We start from the raw sequence: 23,985 nt of genomic DNA, 5'->3' as shown, positions 1-23,985 counted from the left end.
ATCCATACTCAAACCAAACAAAGCTAGAAAATAAAGTGGCTTTTTAATGGGGAATGGGAGAGCGGGCTGTCCGGGTGGGGATGGGGTTAGGGTGTCAGAAGCGCATCCCCCTACGGGTTAAGTCGGCTCGGGCCTCCTGGATCTGGCTCTGCAGCTCACGGGCGGCGTCCTCGCAGTCGTGAAAAGTAGCCACGCGATAGCCCACAGTGCCCAGGGCATAGCAGCCTGCGGACACCAGCAAGTAGGCGGGCAGTGGCCACAGGACCTCCCGGCAAGATGCGGGCAGCTCCAGGCCCAGGGCGCCCATGGTCAGGGCCGCCCAGGTGGAGCCCAGGAGCGCCAGTCCCCACAGCCACTGCGCTAATTTCGTCATGGTCACTGCGGGAAGAGGAAGCAGAGCTCGAGGTCCTTACCACCCCGGTACCCGCTCTTTATCTGAGACTCATTCCCTGTCCTCCCTCATCCAACCTCCGTATCACCTAACCTCAGGGTCGCTCCTCCACCGCTCCCGCCCTCCTCACTTATCCCGCCACCTACACTTACCTCTGGGCCCCGAGTCTCCCCTGCCCGGCGCCGCTCCGACGTCAGCGTCCGGAATCCTTCACGGCTCGCACTCCGCCGCTGCGCGGCCTTCTGGGAGTTGTAGTCCTGGAGCGGCGTCTGGCGAACTCGCGGCCGCCGTCTTGACCTAGGCTGTGCTCAGCCGGCTCTGCTGCAGCTGCGGCCTGGGTCCCGACGGGCTTCGGTGCTGCTTCTCTCCCTCCGGACCCGCTCCAAGCTGGTATGGGGCCTTGTAGACAGCCTGAAGACACCCTTAAGCCTTGCAACAAGGTGGGGATGTAATATCGTTACTCTTAAACTCACTTCTGCACAGAAATCCTATTCATTCATTCACGTATTTATTCTTTTATTCATTCACTTAGTTGAACGTTTATTGGGCATCACGATAGACTTTGGAGAGAGAGAGAGATGTCAAGACATTCGGCCTCTCCTGGGATGGAGGGGGGAAAGCAGGAGTCAGGAAAGCAGATGCATTGGCAACTAACCATGGTGTCCTGAGATAGGTGTTAGAACAGAGGTTGTCATATTTTATTTAGAGTAAAAGTAGATTTATTCAGAGAGATGCACAACCTATAGACCGAGTGTAGGCCATTTCAGAAGGCCAGAGAGGCCACGAAGTGTGGGGGTTGTTAAAGCAAAAGTAGATTTTCACACTCCATAGACAGAGTGCAGTCTGTCTCACTCAGAAGGGAGAGAGGCCTAGGCTGTTACATTTTAAAGAGAAACTCAGGGAAGGCACCAACACGGCTTGGAGCCAGGGTAAGAAGTGATCTGGGAGGGTGTCTTTAAGGGAAAAAACTATGGGGACAGAGAAATTACCTGATGTGTTTAAGGTATTAAGAGAAGGTGTGTATACATCTTTCAGAGTTTGTGGGATGAATTCATGATAGGTACATAGAAAACCAAGTAAAAGAAAAGGTCAGGCAATTATCAACTTCAGGGAAAACAAAGAGTTATAAAAGAAAGGGAAGAGAATTGATAAAAGCCTGTCTGATAAAGACCACTAGGAACATAAACTGTAGTTGGACACTTAGGTTTATTTACTTGCTGCTACAAGAGAGAACACACACAGGAGAAACTGTTCAGCTGCTCATCAAACAAAGGAAAAAGCCAGGTCATTACAGGATATGAGAAAGGGTTGAGTTCAGGTGCTTTTTAAGTGAAGCAGTGTTCTGATAGGTTCAAGGCAAGCACTGATGTAAGTGAAGGGATTAACAACAGCCTGGACTGAGAAGTGAACTGAGGGTCTGCTTGAAAATTATAAACTTAAGATAATTAATTTTACGTAATTATGAACTAGATAACTACATAATTAAGATAAGCATAGAATGTTATGTCCAAAACCCCAATATCTGAAGCTTTGCACCTAGGTTGGAAATCAAGGTTGCTTCTCTGTATCAAGGCTCAGCCCTCCAGGCAAGGCTGTGATGTTCCATTCTCACTGATTGATTTCAGGTAGAAAAGTTTGTGATGGGGAGGGTAGAGCTCAGTGGTAGAGCGCATGCTTAGCAGGCAGGAGGTCCTGGGTTCAATCCCCAGTACCGCCATTAAAATAAATAAAGACATGCATACACACATAAATAAACTTAATTACCTCCCCCCGCAAGAAAAGGAAAGTTGTGACTGATTTTAGAGAACAAAGTTTCTCAGCCCCTTGTCCTTGATGTTAATTAATAAAAGTAGTTTTTACAGATTCACAGAGTCTTAGTACAAACACTGCATAACTCAGCTGTGAAGAATATCTTCACAGCCATAATGATGTAAACACTGAGTATTGATTTAACTGAAAATTGGAATATATTTGAATTGATAGGGTGGAGGAGGGGAGTATATGAGGAGAGTCAGGATTAGAAAGGTCTACAGGATTAGATCTGTAGGATTAGAGAGATCTATCCATCTTCCATGGCAGGCAGTCAATTGATTATATTTAAAATAGAAAAAAGAAATCATAATATGAGCATATTATTTAGAAATATAGAGGGAGTGGGAGTATAGCTCAGTGCTTGGCACACTGAGGTCCTGGGTTCAATCCCCAGTGCCTTCCTTTAAAAAAAATGTATATATATATATATAGAGAGAGAGAGAGACAGAGAGAGGGGTAAGCACCAAAAGAAGCAACCAAGAAACTTGAGAGTGGTTTATGGAGGAGGGTGTGTGTAGGGATTCGCAGAATGGAGCAGAGGGTGATATTTTTCATTAAATGCCTTATTGAACTAGTTGGCTTTTAAAACTGCAAAACTTCCTTTGTTAAAGTCAAAGTTAAGGCAAAATAAAAATATATTTTAAAACCTGCTATATGAACTTCAAAGGCTCACCTCCACTGCCTCCCCCATTTCCCCCAAAAATCCTGTAGGTTGCCCACTCAAGACCTCACTAGTCAGTGACTTTCAGCACAGTTCAAGGGCCAGACATCAGCTTTCCAGATCCAGAAATTCTATCTTATTCACCCACAGTAGACCTGGCCCTGGAAGATTGCCACTCCCAGAAAATCTTGAGGGGGAAAGATAATGAGAAGGGGTTTGCCTTACAGCACATAAGGCCAGATAATAAATATAATGTTATAATAATAATCAGCAGCAGATTAAACATTCATTGAGTGGCTATTGTATGTCATGCCTTGTGTGACACTGCCTGTTTAATTTTCACAACAGGGTGCAGTAGGTACTTTTATATCCCCATGTATGAATGAGGAAACAAAGCAGAGAGAAGGTAAAAGGTAAGTAAGTTGCCCAGGTCATGCAGGTAGGAAGTAGCAGAGCTGTCCCGTCTGACTCAAAGCTGGGTGCTTAGTAACTTCACCTTCCTGGGTACGGGTGTAGGAAGGGGCAGAGAGGGATGGTCTTAGCAGCTGACATTCATTTCATTTATTGATTACTCTGTGCCAGACACTTAATGAGTACTTTCTGTCTGTAATCTCATTTAGTCTTCACAGTCACCATATGAAGTGGGTACTATTATTAGCTCCATTTCACAAATGAGGAAACTGAGGCACACCCCAGATAATCTGACCTCAAAGCCTGCAAACTTTGCCACGGTGGTATAGCATCTCCCTAGATCAACAGAACAGAAGAAAAAAGTGAAGACATAGATCAAACATATACCATTTCAGCATATGATATGGCATCTCGAGTGATGAAAGATGGATTGTTTCAAAAGAATTTGCAATGATCTTATCATTTGAAAAAGTAAATTAAGTTAGATTTCAGCCTCACATCTTATACCAAAATAAATTCCCAGTGCATTAAAAAAAATTTTAATGTGAACAGTGAGAACCTAAATAAAAGAAAATGTGGGTACGTATTACCCTAACATTCAGCTCAAGCATCACGCCCTGCAGGCCGCCTTCCTGGACTTGACCCTGTCTTGCAGGGTTGGATACCATCTTCCTCCTCTGAAATCCCACAGACTCCCATTCATAGATGACACTTACCATATTAAGCTGTAGGTTTTTTGTTTCCCTGCTTGGCCTGCCTAGGACCATTGTATCTCCAGGACCAAGCACAGCATGGGAAACCCAGAGGGGGTCTATAAATGTAAGATAAGGGACAGAAGGAAGGACAGGTTAGCATTTGATGGTCTCCAGGGACACTGACCAGCTCTCCTGGTCCCAGGAAGTATGACTACTCCCGAGACTCCCACCTGCTAGACACAGGCTTTGGCTTTGGATAGCATCTGACAAAATTTTTACGGTCCAGCTCCTTTCTCTTCAGTCTTTTTGCAGACCATCACCCTTCTGCAGCCACAGCAGGCCACAAGTACATGTGATTGTAGCAGGATATGAGAGGCAGTCAGCTTGGGGGTTTAAAGTTTGGGCTTTTAGAGGCCAGATGGCCTCAGGTTGGGTCCTGGTGCTTTCCTTGGCTTCGCTCTGTGACTTTGGGCAAGCCACAACCTCTCTGAGGTTCAGTTTTCTCATGTTTGTTGGGGTTTTCTCCTTTGGCAGACTTTGGTTTCAGAGAGAGACAAATTCCAAATCTGGGAGCCCTTATTCCAACGTACACTGAAGATGGAGGAATATGCAAAATTACATACAACACAGAGGAAGGGATTGACTGTTTGGGGGAAGGCATGAAGCCTCTGTGAAGGAGGCCCTAAAGCCCTAGGTGTTACTAGAAAGATGAGTAAGAGTGTTCAGGTTGGGGCTGGGGGTGGGGGGTGCAGAGCTTGCAAAGCGAAGGGAAAGCCTGAACAAAGGCAGGGAGGCCTGAGAGTTCATAGTGAGTAATCCTTTGTCTGTCTCTGGCACATAGACTGCTTCACAGGGGAGTGGCTAGAAAGAGATGAGGCTGGAAAGGCAGGCCAGGTTCAGGCTATTAAAGAAAGGCCCCTTAAAAGCATTTGTGTCAGAAGCTTCCCCCCTTAGAGGAGCAGGTGACCCCCATGTGTGCCTGTGTGTGTCACATCAGGCAGTAGAGATTTCTGGGCACCCACAGGTACCATGGTAATTACTGGGTCCTTGAGGAAGGTTCCAGGTGATTAGGTTGTGTTGATTCCATCACTGTCCCCAGAGCACCCACAGTTCCATGAGGGTGACAGGACAGGCACACATGTAATCAACAAAGACACATACATACAAAATTACAACCCAGCTTTCAGGGGAAATAGTAATTCCGAGATCGTGCTGCTGATTGGAGAGGGGGCTGGCTGAGTCAGGTAAGCTGGAGGAGACCAGGATGGGAAAAGATGATAGCCTGAGGGAAGGGGAGCCAGAAACAGGCCTGGCAGTGGACAGAAACATTTGGCTGATTTTGAGAAGTCAGCAGTTTGGAGTTCATGAGGATGGGAGCCGAGTTTCAAAGAACTCAAAGTGTGACAATGGTGTGTTGCTAATGGGGTCCTTGGTTCTTTTAACAGACATGTCCTGAGTACCTCCTCTACATCATGCAGTGTTCTAGTGAATAAAGCACACAAAAAGCTCTGCTTTCAATGAAGCTTTCAATGAACAGACAAACTCTCTACTTCAGTGAAATGATGGGTGCCAAACAGGAAACAAACACTTAACATATCAAGTAGTGAGAAGTACCATGAAGAAAACCAGCCATGTGAGAGGCTAACGGGTGCCAGTGTTCCCTGGTATATATAGTGTGGTCAGGGGGGCCCCTCTGAGAGGGAGACGTTTGCATGGACACCTGAATGAGGTGAAGGAGGGAGAAGGCCGGACAGGTGTTGCAGGCAGTGGGAACAGCCAGTACAAAGTCTGCGAGGTGGACGTATGTCTGGCACGGGGGACACATGGAGGCCAGGTGGGATGGAGGAGCATGGGGTGGAGTGTGAGGAGATGAGTCAGAGCTGGGGGGAGTCAGATGCTATGTTGTAACCACATGGGTTAAGCATCACACCAATGGATCTGAGTTTCAGCTCCAGCCCTGCCTTCCCTTACAATCTTGAGGAGGTGATTTTAACCTCTCTTTCATCTTACCCCACTTCATTTCACTGTAACAGGTGTATTAGTCAGGGCTCTCCAGAGAACCAAAACCAATAGGAGATATATGTGTGAAATTTATTTTAAGGTAGTGGTTCATGCAATTAGAGATGCTGGCAAATCCAAAATCTGCAGGGTCTCACTGTGTCTTGACTTCCTCCTGACCAGAGGTGGGAACAGTGGGCAGGGGGCCAGGTCCCAGCCCACGTGAGCATAGACACGGCGAGGGAACCCACCAGGCTGAAGACCCAGGAGACAGCTAGTGTCGCAGTTCAAGTCTGATGGCTATCTGCCACCGAAGTCCTTCTTTCTCTGAGGTCAGTGTCTATGTAGTCCTTCTATGGACTAGATGAGGCCCGCCCACATGATGGAGGGCAATCTGCTTTAGTCCAGTTTTAAATGTTAATCTCATTCAAAAACACCCACACAGAAACATCCAGAGTAATCCAGTTTGACCAACTATCCAGGCACTATGGCCCAGCCAAGTTGACACATAGAATTAATCACATGGAGTAAGAGTATCAATCTCATAACCTAAGTGTTGAAATGGAGACTGTCTGTAAGGCACTAGTTGACTGGCAAGTGGTAAATGCTCAGTGCAAGGTGGTGGCTGTCATCTCACAGGGGAAAAATGGCATTTGTCAAATGCCTAGAAGGTGGAGCGCTATGCTAGGCTCTTCCACATTATTATTTAATTCAAATCCTTTATCACAACTGGAAGCAGGTATTATTATCCCCATCTTACGGGTGAGGAATTTAAGGTGCAGAGCGATCACTCCGTTTGCCCAAGGACCCTCACCTGGTGTCAGGGCCGAAACTGGAAGTAGGTCTGTCTGATGTCAAGACCAGGGCTCTTTCCTACTGTTCTACATACTGTCTAGAATGGAAAACTATCTGAGGTTTAGCCTTGACCCTCACACACAGGTGTGCAGGCACTCAGCCCCGGAAATTCCCTCACAGCAGCCTGAGGTCAGCCCTCTGGGAAACTCGTGGCCCAGAATGGGAGTGTGTGAAAGGTTTTCCTGTGCGATCTTGATCTGGACAGACAGGAATTCCATTTTTCAGTCCCTCCTGATGGTGCGGCCTCAGCCTCAAAGTAGGTGAAACTTCCAGCTTATTTGAGGTGAGGGGAGTTCTTGGAGAAGGGGTCCTCACAGACCATAAGGGCCATTTGGCTCAGGCCTCATTGTCACATGGGGCCTCAAGTTCAGACTTCTGATGTTGTCTCCAGGTATGGTTACAGACAGTCACACGGCGACAGAACCAGAAGAAGGGACTTACAATACAAATGATGGAACGTTTATTATGGAATTTTCAAATATATACAAAAGTAGAAAGAATCCAACAATGAATCTGATACACCTGTTATCACAGAACTTTACCTCATGAAATAGGGCCGCGGTTCCCTGTGAAGGAAACATTTCTAAAAATCCTGTAATGACCTTGTGACTAGCAGGATTATACTGTATTGTCATTTTGTCTTAAAAAGTGTTCATCTGTTAAGTGTACACATTTCAAACATGCCTCAGTTTTTCTTTATTTTGAAGTGTTATCTGGAACCTCAGTAGACAGAAGGGACCTGGACTTCCCCATCTTTCCGAGGGCCTGTCTCACAGGGGAGAGGTTTCTGAGAACCGTGGGCCCAGAAGGGCTGGAAGGGAGGAGGCCCACCCCGAGCCTGTGGTTGCAGAGGCTGGGGTGGAAATACCTGGCCCAGGGGAAGGACGGGGCAGCTCTAAAAGCTGCTTCCTGCTGTTAGAGGGCAGGGAATTCGCACACTGCCCTCCAGCCCAGGTGATGCGGTGCCTAACTCTAGGGCCAGCTAGGGGGCTTCTCTGCCAGGGCAGGAATGCAACCAAACCAACCAGACTGCACTTACAGTGCAGCCTCCGGTGGCCCGCTAGCTCTCAGCCCTGTGGGGGTAGGGAGGTGGGCTTGGGCTTTGGCTTTGCCCTGAGGGACTTCCAGTCCCTTCGGAGGGAGGCAAAGAAACATACCTGAGGTGGAGCGATTAAGTGCCACCAACTGTGCCCCCAGAATGGTTCCAGCCATTGTTTGCTTAGGAGGCGGCTCTCTGAGTGACCCTAAGTCAAGGAGGAGTGTGCACAGGGCAGGCCAGCCCGGAGGTCCCCAAGGGCAGGGCCTCCGGCTGCCCATTCTTCCGTGATTCCCACAGCACCCAGCCTGCTCCGCGCACAATGAGTTTCAATACTCGCTTTTGACTGAACCTTTCCCCTTTGTATCTGTCTCTGAGTCTCTCAGCATCTCTGTCTCTACCAGTCTCTGGCGCTCTCTTGTTTCCCAACATCCTTCCCGAGCCCCTGGGGAGCAGAGCTGGGGGGCCGGGCAGTGGGAACGGGATAGCGTCCTGTTCTCACCAAGGACAATAAGGGCCGGAAAGGGCTGGAGCCAAGGCCTGGCGCGGACTCCCCCTCCCTGCCCTGGGCGCCCCCGCCCCCACTCTGACCCTCTGGCCTGCCCCAAATGCCAGGGGTGCCCTCATGGCAGTGCCAGCCTGAGGGAGCCCATCCTCTGCCCAGGCAGGGGAGCCCCCTCGTCTTACCTTCCCACTGCCCTCATCACCTCCAGCCCCAAGGAGCATGCCTCTGGGCCAGGAGCCGTCTCCCGCCAGCCTCCCCACTGTATCCAAGGCCCCCTCCCCCTGTATTATTTACTCCTGTTTCCGGAGCAGGCAGCGGGTGCTGGCGGGTGTCAGGGCCACGTGTGAGGGAGCAGGAGGAAACATCTGGCTTCCCTCTGTCCTCCAGGGACCTCCCCTCTCTCCCCTAGGCCGCCAGCCTCCAGGGTGGAGCAGAGCCTCAGGAGTCCCTGGGCCAAGAGGTTAGCACCTTTGCCCTTCTCACCTTCAGGTCTGCAGAAGCCACGATGGCCTCACGCCCCCTTACTTAATGATGGTGTTAGGTGGCTGGGATACCCCTGCCAGGGTTAATTGGTAGGTCAGCTGCAGGGAGCCAGCAGCTAGGCACCCCAGGGACAGGCTGGGCGGAGAGCTGAGGTCGGCGCCAACCTGCCTAGTAAATGCACCCATTTCCTGAGGAAAGGGTCATTATTCCTGGGCCACATACTGTCCTTGATGCCTATGCAGTGAGTGGCAGCAGGTGCCCAGATCCCTTGGCATTGTCCTGACACCTGCTCTTGGGCTCCTCCCTGCCCTCCCCTAACCTGGCCCCATCCAAGCTCTCATCTTGGAAAGCATGGTGCCCTCAGGTGGCCAGACCCCACCCAGCTGTGTCTGTGCTCTCCTGGCTGGGACCTGGCTCTCTGCTCACTGTTCCCACTCCAGATCAGGAGAAAGTCAAGATTTGGCAGAGTAAGACCTAGAGCCAGCCCAGCCACCCTGGGAAGTCCAGGACCCATTTCGGACAGTTTCCTCTCCCTGAGCGTCCCACATCTGGAACCCTGCCCCCTACAACCATCACTGGGTAAGTTGGAGCTAGAGCTGCCATTCCCTCAGGAAGGCTGGTCGCCATTGAACTCTCTCTGCCTCCATTCCCAGCCTAGGGGAGCAAAAAGATTTGATTCAGGCTTCAGCCCTCCCAAATGGGCCAGTCTTTCAGGTCCTCTAAGTGTTGGCTTCCACTGGAGAGACTCAGTAAGAACCCAGAGACCCAGCAGCAACCCTCCCAGCTCTCGGTGGACTTGCAGGTGAGTGCTGCTAGTCTCCTGGAGAAAGACATGGGCTCATGGCGCCCTCTACAGGCAATCTGGGTGAACTGCACAGCACTCCCCCAGCCTAGGGATAGAGGAGAAAGGGTACGGGGTTCTGGCTACAAACACTGGGGAAGGAAGGGGCTCTAATCCTTGAATAGAAAACCCCCCTTTGACTCACTTCTTCATCTTCATTGGTTCTTCTTCCCTAACTTAGGCACATCCCATGTGCAAGATTTCCTGTTCTAGGAGGGCAGATTCTTTCATTCAACCAACCTACCAGTCTTCACTGCCCATTATCAGCCACTTTGGAGAATGCGAAGCTTACCAAAGGCCAGTAAGCACCCTAAAGCTCACACCGTCCAGCATGGGGGAGGGTGCCTAGGTGCCTTAAAGGACAGACACTCTGGGCAGAGCATGGACAGAGGAGGACCTGAGAAGTTATGTCCCTCATTTCCATTAAGGCTGGCCTCCAGGGTTGGTGGCCTTGTCCTATCGTTTTCTATCCTTTGCTAAAATTTGGGAAGTTCTTAATCCCTTGGCTATGAAACGGAGGAGACAAATGAAGGCACCAGAACAAAGAGGATAGGGACAGTGATCAACCTGGGGAGTATTTCTAAGCACAGGCATATGTCCATGCTGGAGAACAGATGAGACGGGTCCAGAAGAGCAACATCAGTAGGGAATCCCCACCCGCAGACTTGGGCGGAAAGGGCAGGGGGCTCGTTTGCTCAGGGTGGGGAGTTGGAGTATCAAAGCCCTCACAGGGTACATGGAATCTCATGGGGGAGGGGCGGGGTGAAGGGGCCTCTTCCTCCCTTACTCCTCTGTTCTAAGATCTATTCCAGTTTGGATGGGCAGGACTTCCTGCATCACAGTCTTTACCCCTTTTCCCAAAGGGCAAGACTGCAGATCATTCATGTACTTTTCTTCCATGATGAGGCTCTTACACAAGAGTATGCCACTCCAGCACCTGGCACTGATGGCACTCAATAAATACTTGGTAAAAATGAACCTTGGAGGAAGGAAAGCCCTACCATCCCCAAGGTCTGAGAACAGCAGGTACCCATCTGCCCCAACACTGGGCACACCCACGCAGGCATTGGCCGAAAAGGCCGACAGCATATCACAGCTCACAGAGCTACAAAGAATCAACTTTATTAGACATGCAGGGTCAGTTTCTCTTTTTGCCCTTGCCCGTAACCTTGGCTGGTGTGAGGACTGGAGCTGTTGCCTGGTACAGAGTGGAAGAGATCTTGTTGATGTAGTACAGACCAACCATGGAGAAGATGAAGCTATAGGGTGAAGGAGAAAGGACACGGCATCAGTGGGCATGCTGCCACGTGGTACCTCCTAGGGCAGAACCAGCATCAGGGAGCGAATCCAGGCTCAGGTTTAGGAAGGTAGGGAAGGAGGGAGAACAGAGTGGGCGGGAGGTATGGGGAAGTCTGGAACCATTACAGGAGGATCCAGTGCCAAAGGACAGGATGCTACCCTCCTTAGCCAGCTGTTAGGCACTTACCAGGTGGTGACACAGACTCGGTGGATGAGGCCAGATGCGAAAAGGGCCAACAGGAGGCAGAGGAGAACTAGAGGCAAGAGGGGACAAGGAGGGTGGCGGTCAGAATGGAAATACCAAGCATTCATATATGGAGTCTAGGAGAAATCTGCGGCCCTCTCAATCCTTGAGGAACTGCTAAGAGGGGTAGGGCATGACAACAGCAGGAGGAGCTCAGATGGCCTTATCGGTGTCCAGGACATGGAGGTAGATGCATGCTCATTGCCAGCTCTGCCCCTAATTACCACTTAACTTCCCTATCCTGGCTTGCCTCCAATAAAAAGGAAAAGGAAAGGTGATAGCACAGTCTAAAGGACAAGGCTTGCTCCTGTTTGAGGAAGAGGGTCAAGGCCTTTCCAACAGAAACCAGCCAGTTGGGATCAACTCACTAAACTGGCTGACCAGTGCTGGGAGTCAAGGGCCTCACTCCCTGGATATAGGTTGGACTGCAGAGTGTCTGGATACACACAGCCACAGGGACAGAAAAGGGTCTCAAGGTTTCTAGAGTAGGACTGGAGGGAAGGTGGGAGAGCAGATGGCAAGGGCAATCCCCCCTGCCCAGCTGGGGACGGCAGGACAGGTGAAGAGGGCCTGGAAGCTGGCCCCACAACAAAGGTTTCTTTCATAAGCAAATGAAGACAATACACTTGGAAACAAATTCTAACAGAGAGAAGTCCTGGAGCTGCTGTATGGAAGGAGCTCGGGAAGCCTGCAAAAGGGCCAGGTGGAGAGAGCAAGGAGGGCAAAGAAACAAGGGCCACAGTGATAGGTCTTTGTTCTACCCGGTGAGAGTGTCACAACAGATGGCATCTGCTGTCAATGTGGGGCACGTGGCATCCCTCAGGTAATCTGGCCTTGACGCCTAATTTGCTTTATGAACTTAATTCTCCAAAAACAATTAAATCATCAATTCGTGATTACATGAGCAAGACAAGGATCCTTTCAAAGGGAAAACAATCTAACACTTACTCTAATTTGGTCAGGATTCCTGCTGACAATAGAAAGTTGGTGTATCTAATAATTAGGCTCTTCACAGTCATCTCAAATGAATAAAATTCACTAACATTGGGTAAATTTCACCTCAGAACCCCTCGATGAATTTGGTCCAGCTGCTGCTGCTTCTGGCAGGGGGTGGGGGGGAACACCCTTCCTTGCATGTATGCGTAACAGCCCCAAACTTGCCTGTTCCCCTCAAACCTTCCCTGGGAACTGGCCAGGAGGTAACTGAGTTTTTTGCTTTCAGAAGCCTTCTCTTCTAGCTCTAATTCCAGGAGCTAGAAAAGTGTTGGATCCAAAAATGTCATCTGTCTTCAAACATTCTTAGTAAACACATTTTTTTTTCTCCCAAACAAACTTTACTATCTGAGCACATGGAAACTTAATACCATGTTGGTGGAGGTTACAGGAGAGGGTTCCAATACTCAACCCCCAATTTTCACTTACTCTCAGGGAAGATCTTCGCTTGGAATCCTTTGCCAAAGACAAGATTCTCCAGATTATTGAAGGCCTGGGTTGAGAGAGTTAAGGAGCAGGGCATGCAATGGGGGCAGGGCTGTATGGGTAATGGGAACAAGCCTGCGTGGCCTTCCACCCTTCCTATCCTCAAACGCCTCTGCTTGCTCCACCGCAGAGGATACAGTAAGAGAGAAGACGAAAAGGCCGGAACCAAGCAGGCCGCCCTGGATGGTGAGCCACTCGGTGGAGGCCAGCTGGCGGCTGTACATTTGCATCCCAGCGAAGAGCAGTAGGGACAGGAGGGAGGAGAGCGCCAGCGAGGTGCCTGTACCCACCACTGGAGCGGATGGGTGAAGAGAGCGAGAGTCAGGCCCAGCCCTCCCTCCAGGAGCTGCAAGCAGATTCGGCAGGTCCTGGAGCTCGAGGGCCCGACCACTTTCAAAAACTCCCAGGCCTGCAGCCACCCTCCCCAACGCTCCACACCCCGAGGCACCCCCAGGAATTCCTCAACCCCGGATGCCCCAACCATCCCGACCCGTGGAAATGCCCGCCCCTTGGAACCGAGGACACGTCAGCTCGGTGGGGAGAGGACTGCGAAGGCTGACCCGCCCAACCCCACCCCTACTAGTCCGTCTAGGGGGATGCCGCCGGTCCCGTTACCCATCATTCCCTGCCCTCGGGTCCAATCCGCGTCTCTGTCCGGGAGGAGAGTCGAACCGAGAACGGTTGGCTGTGCGCATGCGTCAGTCCCCAAAGCCGACTTCCTTTCTCCCTCACGTCTGCCTCGTTTTCCCTTTCGGCGACTGGGTGCAGCGCCCTCTTCCTGAAGGGAGGAAATATTGCGTCCAGAGCAACCTGGGCCACCACCCGGGTCCCCCGCCCTTCCCCGCACCCCGATCATCTGCTGCCTCTCAGTGCAAGCTGTACTTAACTCTTCAAGTCACTGGGCCCATGGGCCATAACCTCTAGCCCACCCCTATCTTCTCTGCCATTTATGTCAGCTCTAGTGCCTGTTCACCAAAACTCTCCCCCCTCCTCCATGATCATTGCCTCGACATCTCCTGTGGACTCTCACCCAGACTAAAATCTAGTCCTCTCATCCTGGAGCTCATCTTTCTCTGAAACAATCCTCCTCCTTTATATGAGTAAGATTAGGAGCCAATGAAGAATTTGAACACAAGAAATGGTTCCCTTCTCAAATACCATTCCATGTTACCCAACCCCCCGACCGCCTTCAAAGAACCACGTGGGTGAAAACTATTTCCCACCTCCTACCTCGACGGGCGCTGTTCGAGCCTGGTCCCTGGAGCATGCGCAGTTACATCTCATCCCACCCCTCCCCACATCCCCACCGGGCTCCTGCATTAAGCCCGGGGTTCGCAGCCGCAGCCGGGATCGGGCACCCGTGGGCGGGCGGGCATGGTAGGGCCATGGCTGAGGGTGAGGATATGCAGACCTTCACTTCCATCATGGATGCACTGGTCCGCATCAGTGTGAGTTAAGGTGGGGTCGAGGGGAAGGGGAGGGGGAGTATAGGGGTCCCGGGCAGGCCGGGACTTTGAACAGGTGGGGATCTCATCTCGCAAGATGCTAGAATGTAGACAGGGGGCTGGTGATGGCAGAAAGGACTGGGAGGGTCGGGATGCAGGTATGAGAGGGTAATCCCGGGAGCAGCCCAGAGGTGAATGCCATAAAGGCGTCCATCTGCTGGGGTATGAGGAACATGGAGCTGCCCGGACGCAACGGGTGGCCTGGGGGGAGCCGCCAACCGTGTATCGGGGCTGGGGCTGCAGAGCAACTGGGGCTGTTATGAGGAGGGAGAGTGAGTGAGCCTGGATATTTTCCAAGAAAACTGAGGACAGGTAGGGGCGAAGAAGGAGCGGCCCCACGGCGCAGTTCCCCATTTGGACCCCTCTGCGAGACCCCACCCCACTGCACCCCCACTCAGGGCTGCCTCCCAGCCTGCGGTTGTCATGGCAACCCGTGCCCGGCTCTCCCAGGGGCGGTGCCAACCCTGCTCCCCCCCACCACTTCCTTCCCCCTCCCTCCCTGTCCCTCCCTCCTTTGTGTCAGCTGCGCCCCTGACCGGGATGGCTGCGAAGAGAGGGACCAAGGTGAGGTGTGGGGGTGGGGCATAGCTTGAGGACCCCCGCCACCAAAAAAGGGAGGGGTACTTCCGGTGGGGAGGGGGCAAGTAGGCGGGGCGCTTGTTTCTCCCTTGCTTGGGGAGGGGGTTGTGGCAGGCCAGGTTGCGGCGGGGGCGGAGGAGGGAGCAGGAGGACAGGACGGTGGGGGGCGAAAGGGGAGGAGGAGACGGGTGGGGAAGTGAAGGATAGGGAATGGAAGCTAGGGTGGCTGCAGGCCGGAGCCGCTGGCAGGAGGACAGACAGGGTGAGCAGGAGGATGGAGAGAGCCTGGCTATAGGGAGGAGTCACGCGGGGGGGGGGAGCGGGGGTGCCAGAGAAGGGGGCGGGGGTCCGCACTGAGCTGCAGAATGGGCGGTGTCCTTGAGAGAAGTGCCAAGGCAGGCGGCCCAGAGATGGGGGGATGGGGCAATGGCCAGGTGAGAGGGGTTGCAGGTCCGGCTGGCGCTGAGGTAGTGAAGGGGGTGGGGCTTGAGATTGAGAGAGGCTGGAGCTCCAACAATCCCTCCTCCTTAGGCTTGTAGCTCTGCAGGAGGGAAACTGAAGCCAGAGACAGGGAGCTGGAAAGGCCTGTGAACCAGGCCAAGTCTGGTGCTGGGGAAAATCCAAAGCTTGTCTGGTCCCTAGCAGTGTGTCTTACCCATTCCTGAGAACTCTTGGGTCTCTCAGGGCAGCTGAGGGGCCTGTTGAGATATGACAGGTGTTCAAGCTCTGTCTGACCCAACCTCCTGGTCCCTCCACAGACGAGTATGAAGAACATGGAGAAGGAACTGCTATGCCCAGTGTGTCAAGAGATGTACAAACAGCCACTGGTGCTGCCCTGTACACACAATGTGTGCCAGGCTTGTGCCCGGGAGGTGCTGGGCCAGCAGGGCTATGTAGGCCATGGTGGGGACCCTAGCTCGGAGCCCACCTCTCCTGCCTCCACCCCTTCCACCCGAAGTCCCCGCCTCTCCCGCAGAACTCTCCCCAAGCCAGATCGCTTGGACCGGCTGCTTAAGTCAGGTGGGACTGGGGCCTATGGGATGGCGGTGGGGATGTTGGGATGTCCATCAGAAAGATGGAAGGGGTCCATCACTGGCCAGAGGCATCTGTCTGTCTTTCAGGGGGTGGAGATACTGCCCATCCAGGCTCTAATGAGAACTGAGCTCTGAAACTATAAAAAGCAATTTTTTTAATTGAACAGACTTCCCCCACACCAAGCCAGCTGTAATTTTCACCTCCCTACCTCCCTGGCCCATCCACAGGCTTTGGGACATACCCCGGGCGGAAGCGAGGTGCTCTGCACCCCCAGGTGATCATGTTCCCGTGCCCAGCCTGCCAGGGTGATGTGGAGCTGGGGGAGCGGGGCCTGGCAGGGCTGTTCCGGAACCTGACCCTGGAGCGTGTGGTGGAGCGGTACCGCCAGAGTGTGAGTGTGGGTGGCGCCATCCTGTGCCAGCTGTGCAAGCCCCCACCACTAGAGGCCACCAAGGGCTGCACTGAGTGCCGCGCCACCTTCTGCAACGAGTGCTTCAAGCTCTTCCACCCCTGGGGCACTCAGAAGGCCCAGCATGAGCCCACCCTGCCCACCCTCTCCTTCCGCCCCAAGGTGAGCCAGCCCTTACGGGGCCTGGGAAGGGACAGGCGTGGTGGTGCTGGGGAGGAGTGGGTGCCCAGCGCTGCAGGCTTCCCAGAGGAGGTGGCCAGGGGGTTGCTGTTGCCAAGCTCCTTTTACGGTAACAAAAAAGGACACATCTTTGAACTTCTTTGAGCCTCCATCTCCTCTGCTGAATGAGGATTCTAGTATCTGGCCTGCAATATCCCTACCTGCAGTGTTGTTGAGAGGATCACTGAGATAATGTTTGTGAAAGTTATTTGTGCACTGAAAATGTGTGCATTCATTCATTGAACAAATATTTATCAAGCACCTATGTGCCTGGTGCTATTCTAGGCGTTGGGCGACAGCAGTAAACAAGGTGGACAAAGCTAATTATTAACCACAGGGCTAAGATTATCATCATTATTGTTATTACCACACATTTTTGTGAGGTAAACGAAGGGAGGAGCCAGGCTAATGCCTAGAGATTGTTGGAAAGGCTCTCTTTGATGCCAGGGTGGACCACCAGGTGGCACTGTGGAGCATCACCAGCTGAACTCCCCTCCATCCCCAGCCAGCCAGCAAGGGGAGGGCACCAACCGCTCTGTGGTAGGTCAGCACCCTGACACCCACCATTGGCTGACTGTCTCATTGCTCTTTCTGTCCCTAGGGCCTGATGTGCCCAGATCACAAGGAAGAGGTGACCCACTACTGCAAGACGTGCCAACGGCTGGTATGCCAACTCTGCCGTGTGAGGCGCACCCATAGCGGCCACAAGATCACACCAGTGCTCAGTGCCTACCAGGCCCTCAAGGTGAGGCCCCCCACCTCACTCAACCCAAGTGCTAACCCACACTCACACCCTCTCCCTCCTCTTAACTGCTGGCTTCCTTGGACCTGGGTGTGGGCATGATGCCCACCTCTTTCTTCCCCCTCAGGATAAGCTGACAAAGAGCCTGACATACATCCTGGGAAACCAGGACACAGTACAGACCCAGATCTGTGAGCTGGAGGAGACCGTGAGGCACACTGAGGTGAGGGAGGGCATGGAGGGGGGCCCTGCGCCCTCCCTGGGAGTGGGAGCAGGAAGAGGGTGTGGATGGGCACAGCCCAATCACCTGGTTGCAAGCTCAGGAAGCCCGTGTGGGGTCCATGGATGTGTCATGGTTTTGGTTAGACCAGGTTGTCAGAAATAGCAGTGCCCCAGGCCAGGCTGTACCTGAGGCTACAGTGGGGACAGGGTTTGTAGCACCCAGGATAGGGAGAGCGCTTGAAAAGCCCCAGGGATGTAGCTCTGATGCCCTCAGGTTCAGCTGCCTGCTGAGGATAGCACACATCCCTGGACCAAGGAGGGTGAGGCAATGGCTCTGATACCTTTTGTCAGATTGCTTGAATCAGCTGATATGGGGACGGACTTTAAGGATGGCATACATGCTGGTGGACATTAGCTCAGTCATGGCCTCTTTTATTTGGGGAGAGCCCTTAAGGAGTCAGGATTATGAGGTGGGGATCCAGGAAGGTTAGCACGAATGGTCAGGAGTTGAGCCCATCTAAGTGTACAAGTGCCTATGGAACCATGAGCCTGGCCCTATTAGAAAGGGTAGATAGGATTTCCCCAGATCCTCGGTGATCCTTGCCCCGTGGTGTGGTGCCCCAGGAGGCTGGTGCAAGTGCTGCCTTCAAGAAGATAGTAAATGTTGCTCTCTGGGCAGGTGAGTGGTCAGCAGGCCAAGGAGGAGGTGTCCCAGCTGGTGCGGGGGCTGGGGGCTGTGCTGGAGGAGAAGCGGGCATCACTGCTTCAGGCCATTGAGGAGTGCCAGCAGGAGCGGCTGGCCCGTCTCAGCACCCAGATCCAGGAGCACCGGAGCCTGCTGGATGGCTCAGGCCTGGTGGGCTACGCTCAGGAGGTTCTTAAGGAAACAGACCAGCCTTGCTTTGTGCAAGCAGCCAAACAGCTGCACAACAGGTACTCAGGGGCTTGGCATAGGGGCAAGGGCTCCTGGGAGGTAGAGGCATCGTGGGTGTAGCCAAGATAGAAGACAACGTCGAGAGTGCTGCCCGCTGGAGAGCTGGGCACTGAGGATTTTCCCCAGGCCAAACCGATACCCACCTTATCTGAAGGGACCAGGAAGAGACCCAGAGCAGACACCAAGGCTTTAGGGGCAGGCGAGGCAGAATCGAGGAGAAGGGTGGCCGCTCAGATGGCAGCGCCTGACCCTGGCCGGCCCCCATCCCAGGATTACCCGAGCTACGGAGGCCCTCCAGATGTTCCGGCCAGCTGCCAGCTCCTCCTTCCGCCATTGCCAGCTGGACGTGGGGCGTGAGATGAAGCTGCTGACAGAGCTGAACTTCCTGCGAGGTGAGGAGATGGCCAGGCCCCGTGCCCAATTAAGCCTTCCTCCCTCCTTCCCCAGCAGCGGGCCCGGGGGGCAGTGCCCACCGGGGAACTCCCCAGCCTCCTGCCCAGCCTGGCCGGCCGCCTGCCCCCCCCCGCCCCCCCCCCCCCCGGCCACCCTGTCCCACCGCGCTCAGCGCTGCTTCTCCCTCTCTTTGTTTGTAGGCTGTGGCCACCGCGGACTCTGCTCCGGAGCACCCCAGGCAAGTCAGCGGCCCTGCCCTGGGGGTCCTGCCCCCGCCAGGCCCCCTGCCCTGCCCTGCCACTCCCATGCAGCCCGGCTACCCCTCATGGCTTGCTCCTCTTTCCTGCCTTAACCAGACCCCAGGGCCTCCCGCCACCAGTACCCTCTGGCTCTCTAATGCCTTCCATAGGCACTTGCCTGGTCCTTGCCCTTCTGACCTTTGCCCTCTAGACTTTCCTTTTCTTCCCCTTGACCTTTGTTCCCTGCCATCAAGCTTCTGCTTGCCCTCTGTTGTTCCACATTTTCTGTCTCGCTGACCCTTGCGTCTATCTCCTTCCCCCTCGGTTCCCTCCTTCCTGTTCAGTGCCCTCTTGCCTGGGTTCCAGTGGCCATTGCCTGCATTTTCCTGGGGCTCCTCTTTACTCACAGAATAAAAAGGGTCATAGAAAGAAGGGATCCCATCTGACCTGATACCCTCATTTAACAGAGGAGGAAACTGAGGGCCAAGGCCAGAGTTGAGGGAGTGGCTGACCAGCCTCCTGCCTCTCTGCCTAGCGCCTCCTCCACTTCTCCCTTGGGTTCTGCCCTGCATATCCCTGCCCAGTGCCCAGACAGGTGTTTTCCTCAGACCCCTCTCACCCACACTCACCCCCCCGGCTCCCGCTGCTTTCCCTTTTCCTGCCTGCCCTCCATGCCAGGCCTGTGGCCAGGCCCTGACTGACCCCTGCTGTCTCTTCCAACAGTGCCCGAGGCTCCGGTCATCGACACCCAGCGCACCTTTGCCTACGACCAGATCTTCCTGTGCTGGCGGCTGCCCCCTCACTCACCACCTGCCTGGCACTACACCATTGAGTTCCGGCGCACGGACGTGCCAGCCCAGCCGGGCCCCACCCGTTGGCAGCGGCGGGAGGAGGTGAGGGGCACCAGCGCCCTGCTGGAGAACCCAGACACGGGCTCTGTGTATGTGCTGCGTGTCCGTGGCTGCAACAAGGCCGGCTACGGCGAGTACAGTGAAGACGTGCACCTGCACACGCCCCCGGCACCCGGTGAGTGGGTGCACGGTCTGCTGGGGCCCAGGCACTGACAGCTGGTGCTGGGTGGGCACTGGAGAGAGAGATGGCATAACACAGCGGGTCACACTCACTAGCTCGGGAGCTAGACTGCCTGGATTCAAATCCAAGCTCTGCCTCTTGCCAACTGTGTGGCTTTGGGCAAGTTATTCACCCTCCCTGAGCTTCCAAGTTCCTCTTCTGTCAGGGTAATAACATACTGATCTCATGGGGTTGTGAGAATTAAGTGAGATGATTATGTGTAAAGTCTTAGCCAAGTTTTAGGCTCCATAAATGTTGGTAGAGTGACTCTCCAGAAAACAGTGGGGACTCTGGGTGTGGGCATAATAGTGGCACATCACCACCCAAGTAGGGGGCAGAAGAATGAGGGGCTGGGTGTCAGGGCCAGGCATGAGCATCAGCGTGTGGGCTGGAAGGTGCAGGCCAATGGCGGTGGGATGTCGCCAGGTGGAATGGACTGCTGTGGGGGCCCTCCACGGGGCAGCCACAAGAAAGGGGTGAGAGGCAGCACTGGAGTCCGCTGGGTCTGGGAGGCTGGTTGCTGTGCCCGCTCGTCATCACTGAAACTCTTCCTGGGGTCCCATGCCCACTTGGGATGCCCCTTCTCTTCTCCTCATGCTCCCCATTCCAGTGCTCCAGGCCCTGTTCCCCAGCCCCCCTGCCCATCCCTCGGCAACTTGTTCCATGTTCTGAAATCTCCCAGTGTCTCGTGCTGACACCTCGAGGTCCCCAGTGCCAGTGTTCGTCCCTGAAGTCCTTCCTTCTGTCTCAACCCTCCCCACCTCCAGTCCTGCACTTCTTCCTTGATGGCCGCTGGGGCACAAGCCGAGAGCGGCTGGCCATCAGCAAGGACCAGCGAGCGGTGCGGAGTGTTCCAGGGCTGCCGCTGCTGCTGGCTGCCGAGCGGCTGCTGACGGGCTGCCACCTGAGTGTGGACGTGGTCCTGGGCGACGTGGCTGTGACCCAGGGCCGCAGCTACTGGGCCTGTGCCGTAGACCCAGCCTCCTACTTGGTCAAGGTGGGCGTCGGGCTGGAGAGCAAGCTGCAGGAAAGCTTCCAGGGTGCCCCCGACGTCATCAGCCCCAGGTCAGGCCTCTCTGGGAGGGATGGAGATATGGGGATCTGGCTGGGGGTGCTGGGGACAGGCCAGGGTCGGCAAGGGGAGTACACACTTGCTGGGATGGAGCTGGGAGGAGCTTAGGAGGATGTAATAAGAGCAGGGAAGCCAGGCTGGGGAGCCTGTGGTTGGGGGAAATGTGGGCTCAGTGAAAGGACTTTGAAGATTGATATTTGGAGTGGCTGGGGAATGGGACCATAGACAATGCAGCCATCTCCACTTCCATCTGTCACTCAGGACTAACACACCATCTCTCCAAGTCTCCATGTCCTCTCTCCCTGATACCCCATTTCTAACATCCTTTCTCCACAAAGCCTCTTCTCTCCAGTACCTCCTTCACCCACATCTTTTCTCAACACGCTAAAATGCTTCCCTTTAACTTTCCACCCCTACCTTCTCATCCCAACATCCTGTTTAACACCCTCCCATACATGCTTTTCTCCCTGACCCCTTTCTCCCCAGCACTCCGTCCCCCATTTCCCCAACATCCCATTTATTCAGAATGCCTTCTGACACCAATTCCTTCCTGAACCTATGGTCCTCAGCCCTGCTGCATCCCGCTAACACCCTTCATGTAAGACACTGACCCACTCCCATCTCTTTCCCAACATCCACCTTCCCAACATCCTTTCTCTGCCCTCCTCCTCTCCCCAGTACCTTAGTCACTAACAACTCATTCTTCTAAGATTTGCTAATCCTCAAAACCTTCCACCAGCATGATATTCCAGCACCATTTTTCTCACCACCTTCCAATGTCAGAAGCGCTGCATTTCTTCAAGGTGCTTTATTACCTTATTACCCTGTCTCCCCTTTTCCCCCACACCTCTCTGGCCAATGTGCTTTCCTTTCAATACCCCTTTCCCACCAAACCAAACCCCAACCCTATATTCTAACCCCCGTCTCTTCAACATGTTTTCTTCTCAATACCCCAGATCAAGCCTTTGAACCCCTTGCTCTCCAACATTCCATCCTTCCAACATCTCAACCCTCTGGTACCCCCTCCCCCACTCCCTTCCACCACCCTCCAACCTCATCCTTCCCAACGCCCACTCCTGCAGGTACGACCCGGACAGTGGGCATGACAGCGGTGCCGAGGATGCCACAGTGGAGGCGTCACCACCCTTCGCTTTCCTAACCATCGGCATGGGCAAGATCCTGCTGGGAGCCGGAGCCAGCTCGAACGCAGGGCTGACAGGGAGGGATGGCCCGGCGGCCAGCTGCACAGTGCCCCTGCCGCCCCGCCTGGGCATCTGCCTGGACTACGAGCGGGGTCGGGTTTCCTTCCTGGATGCTGTGTCCTTCCGAGGGCTCCTGGAGTGCCCCCTGGACTGCTCGGGACCTGTGTGCCCGGCCTTTTGCTTCATTGGGGGAGGCGCAGTACAGCTACAAGAGCCTGTGGGCACTAAGCCTGAGAGGAAGGTCACCATTGGGGGCTTCGCCAAGCTGGACTGACCCTTCCTGGCCTCTCCTGGGCCCTGGCCCTCCAAGTCTCCTGAAGCCGGGTTATTCCTCCAGCAGCTTCTCCCTCATACTCTTCCTACCATGTGGTCCTGCCCCTATGTCTTTGTCTTCCCAGGGCCTTCTCTTGACCAAGGGACTCTCCTCTGCTCACCTCTCTGGATGTCCCCCATTCTCTCCATTGCCTGTTAATCCAGGCCCCCATCCCCATCCAGTCTCTGCCCCATGCCCTGCCCTTGGCATCTTATCCAGGCCATGGAGAGAGCCCCTTCCCCATTCCTGTCCTGTGCTCCTCCCCAGGCTGATTGGGAGGGAGGGCACCTGGAACACTGGGTATGCTCCTCGGCTCTGCCCTCTGCCCTGCCAAGCTCCCTGCCCCATTGATGCTGAACTACAGCCTTGGGGCAGGCAGGCTTTTGGGCTGGACACTGCCCAGGCACTCCCTGGTGAGGGAAAAGGGACCCTATCATCCTGCTTTATTTATTTGGGTCCCTATACCCCCCAGCCGCATGCCTCTTATCCCTCTCTTTTTCCCTCTTGCATGCTTTACCTGACCTGCACCCATGCCAATGTGCCAAGTCTCCCTTGGGGCCCCAGCTGAAGGTGGGTGTCCCTGTTGGGTTGGGCCTGGTAAGGCCTCTGGTGTCCGCTGCTGCCCCCCTGCGGTGGGCACTGCTAGGCCTGTGCCAAGCAACAGCTGTCATTTTCATGGTTTATAAACAATAAACTGTGATGCCAGGCCTTCCTGTGATGTCTCTGCCTTCCCTGAACCAGACCGTTCTTCTTAGTTTCTGTCCTGGGTGTGGCAGGCGGGAGGGACCGAGGGGGCCCTGCTATTACCCAGAACAGAGGTGCCCTGAGATCTGGCGCGCCTGAGGGAAGGAGTTCCCCAAGCCAGGGGCTTGCCAGCTTTCTGCACGTCTGCACCGGGCCCAGGCCCGAGCCGACCAGGGCCACCAGGGGGCGCCTCGCTCCGGTGGCTGCTTGCGTCGGGCGCCCGACGGGGTGCCCGGGTGGCGGCTCCGGGCCTTGCGGGAATGTGATTGAGGGGGCGGGCCTCGTGCCCAGGCCCAAAGGGATCAGGGAACCAGAACTACTTCCCCATTCCCAGGGTACTGGGTGGCAGACCCCAGAGACAGCTGGCGGGTGGGGCGGCCGGGGAGAGGCCGCGGCCCGGCGCCAGCCCCCGGATCTGACACCACGCTTATCGTGGCCCTGTTGACTCTGCCGCTGTTATCGCCGCCCAAGGACTTGACTTCACGCCCAGACAGCTAAGAATAGAGCCGCCTGGGGGCACCGTGCCAAGGGGAGAGGAGAGCGCGAGCCATCTCCCGCCCCCAGCGAGAGTGAGGCCCGAGGAGAGGGGGAGAGCC

General features: G+C 54.3%; 3 protein-coding genes across 4 annotated transcripts; 1 reads left to right on the top strand and 2 right to left on the bottom strand.

Annotated features, from left to right (window-relative positions):
- Positions 1 to 24: 24 nt before the first annotated feature.
- Positions 25 to 641, bottom strand: DPM3 (dolichyl-phosphate mannosyltransferase subunit 3, regulatory). The gene is made up of 2 exons (XM_006172675.3): positions 544 to 641; positions 25 to 378 (listed from the first exon to the last, which is right to left on the bottom strand). The coding sequence occupies exon 2, from the start codon at positions 371 to 373 to the stop codon at positions 95 to 97; it is 279 nt and encodes a 92-aa protein (XP_006172737.1). The 5' UTR covers positions 374 to 378; positions 544 to 641; the 3' UTR covers positions 25 to 94.
- A 10,153-nt stretch (positions 642 to 10,794) lies between these two features.
- Positions 10,795 to 13,420, bottom strand: KRTCAP2 (keratinocyte associated protein 2). Its single transcript, XM_006195856.2, is given in 6 exon segments — positions 10,795 to 10,947; positions 11,175 to 11,241; positions 12,654 to 12,717; positions 12,848 to 13,002; positions 13,326 to 13,369; positions 13,371 to 13,420. Coding segments are annotated over 6 exon segments (486 nt in total). The 5' UTR covers positions 13,406 to 13,420; the 3' UTR covers positions 10,795 to 10,826.
- A 597-nt stretch (positions 13,421 to 14,017) lies between these two features.
- TRIM46 (tripartite motif containing 46) lies at positions 14,018 to 23,765 on the top strand. 2 transcript variants are annotated; one of them, XM_032464117.1, is made up of 10 exons: positions 14,018 to 14,158; positions 15,553 to 15,814; positions 16,057 to 16,400; positions 17,059 to 17,202; positions 17,327 to 17,422; positions 18,101 to 18,354; positions 18,626 to 18,747; positions 19,711 to 20,013; positions 20,826 to 21,123; positions 22,213 to 23,765. In XM_032464117.1, the coding sequence occupies exons 1-10, from the start codon at positions 14,096 to 14,098 to the stop codon at positions 22,604 to 22,606; spliced, it is 2,280 nt and encodes a 759-aa protein (XP_032320008.1). In that variant the 5' UTR covers positions 14,018 to 14,095; the 3' UTR covers positions 22,607 to 23,765. The 2 variants fall into 2 exon arrangements, with proteins under 2 accessions (XP_032320008.1, XP_032320007.1); XM_032464116.1 differs by lacking the exon at positions 14,018 to 14,158 and adding an exon at positions 14,204 to 14,779 and having other exon boundaries at positions 22,213 to 23,371.
- Positions 23,766 to 23,985: the final 220 nt, after the last annotated feature.

The sequence above is a fragment of the Camelus ferus genome, chromosome 21 (genome assembly GCF_009834535.1).
Source record: "Camelus ferus isolate YT-003-E chromosome 21, BCGSAC_Cfer_1.0, whole genome shotgun sequence".
NCBI classification, from domain to species: Eukaryota; Metazoa; Chordata; class Mammalia; order Artiodactyla; family Camelidae; genus Camelus; species Camelus ferus.
Note: the sequence above shows the minus strand (reverse complement) of the source record. Positions and strands in the feature narration are given on the sequence as shown.

Coding starts and splice junctions, on each gene's coding strand:
- DPM3 (XM_006172675.3), bottom strand. CDS start 373: ATGACGAAATTAGCGCAGTGGCTGTGGGGACTGGCGCTCCTGGGCTCC.
- TRIM46 (XM_032464116.1), top strand. CDS start 14,639: ATGGCAACCCGTGCCCGGCTCTCCCAGGGGCGGTGCCAACCCTGCTCC. Junction 15,815..16,056: donor GGACCGGCTGCTTAAGTCAG/GTGGGACTGGGG, acceptor GCCCATCCACAG/GCTTTGGGACATACCCCGGG. Junction 17,203..17,326: donor GTGCCTACCAGGCCCTCAAG/GTGAGGCCCCCC, acceptor CTTCCCCCTCAG/GATAAGCTGACAAAGAGCCT.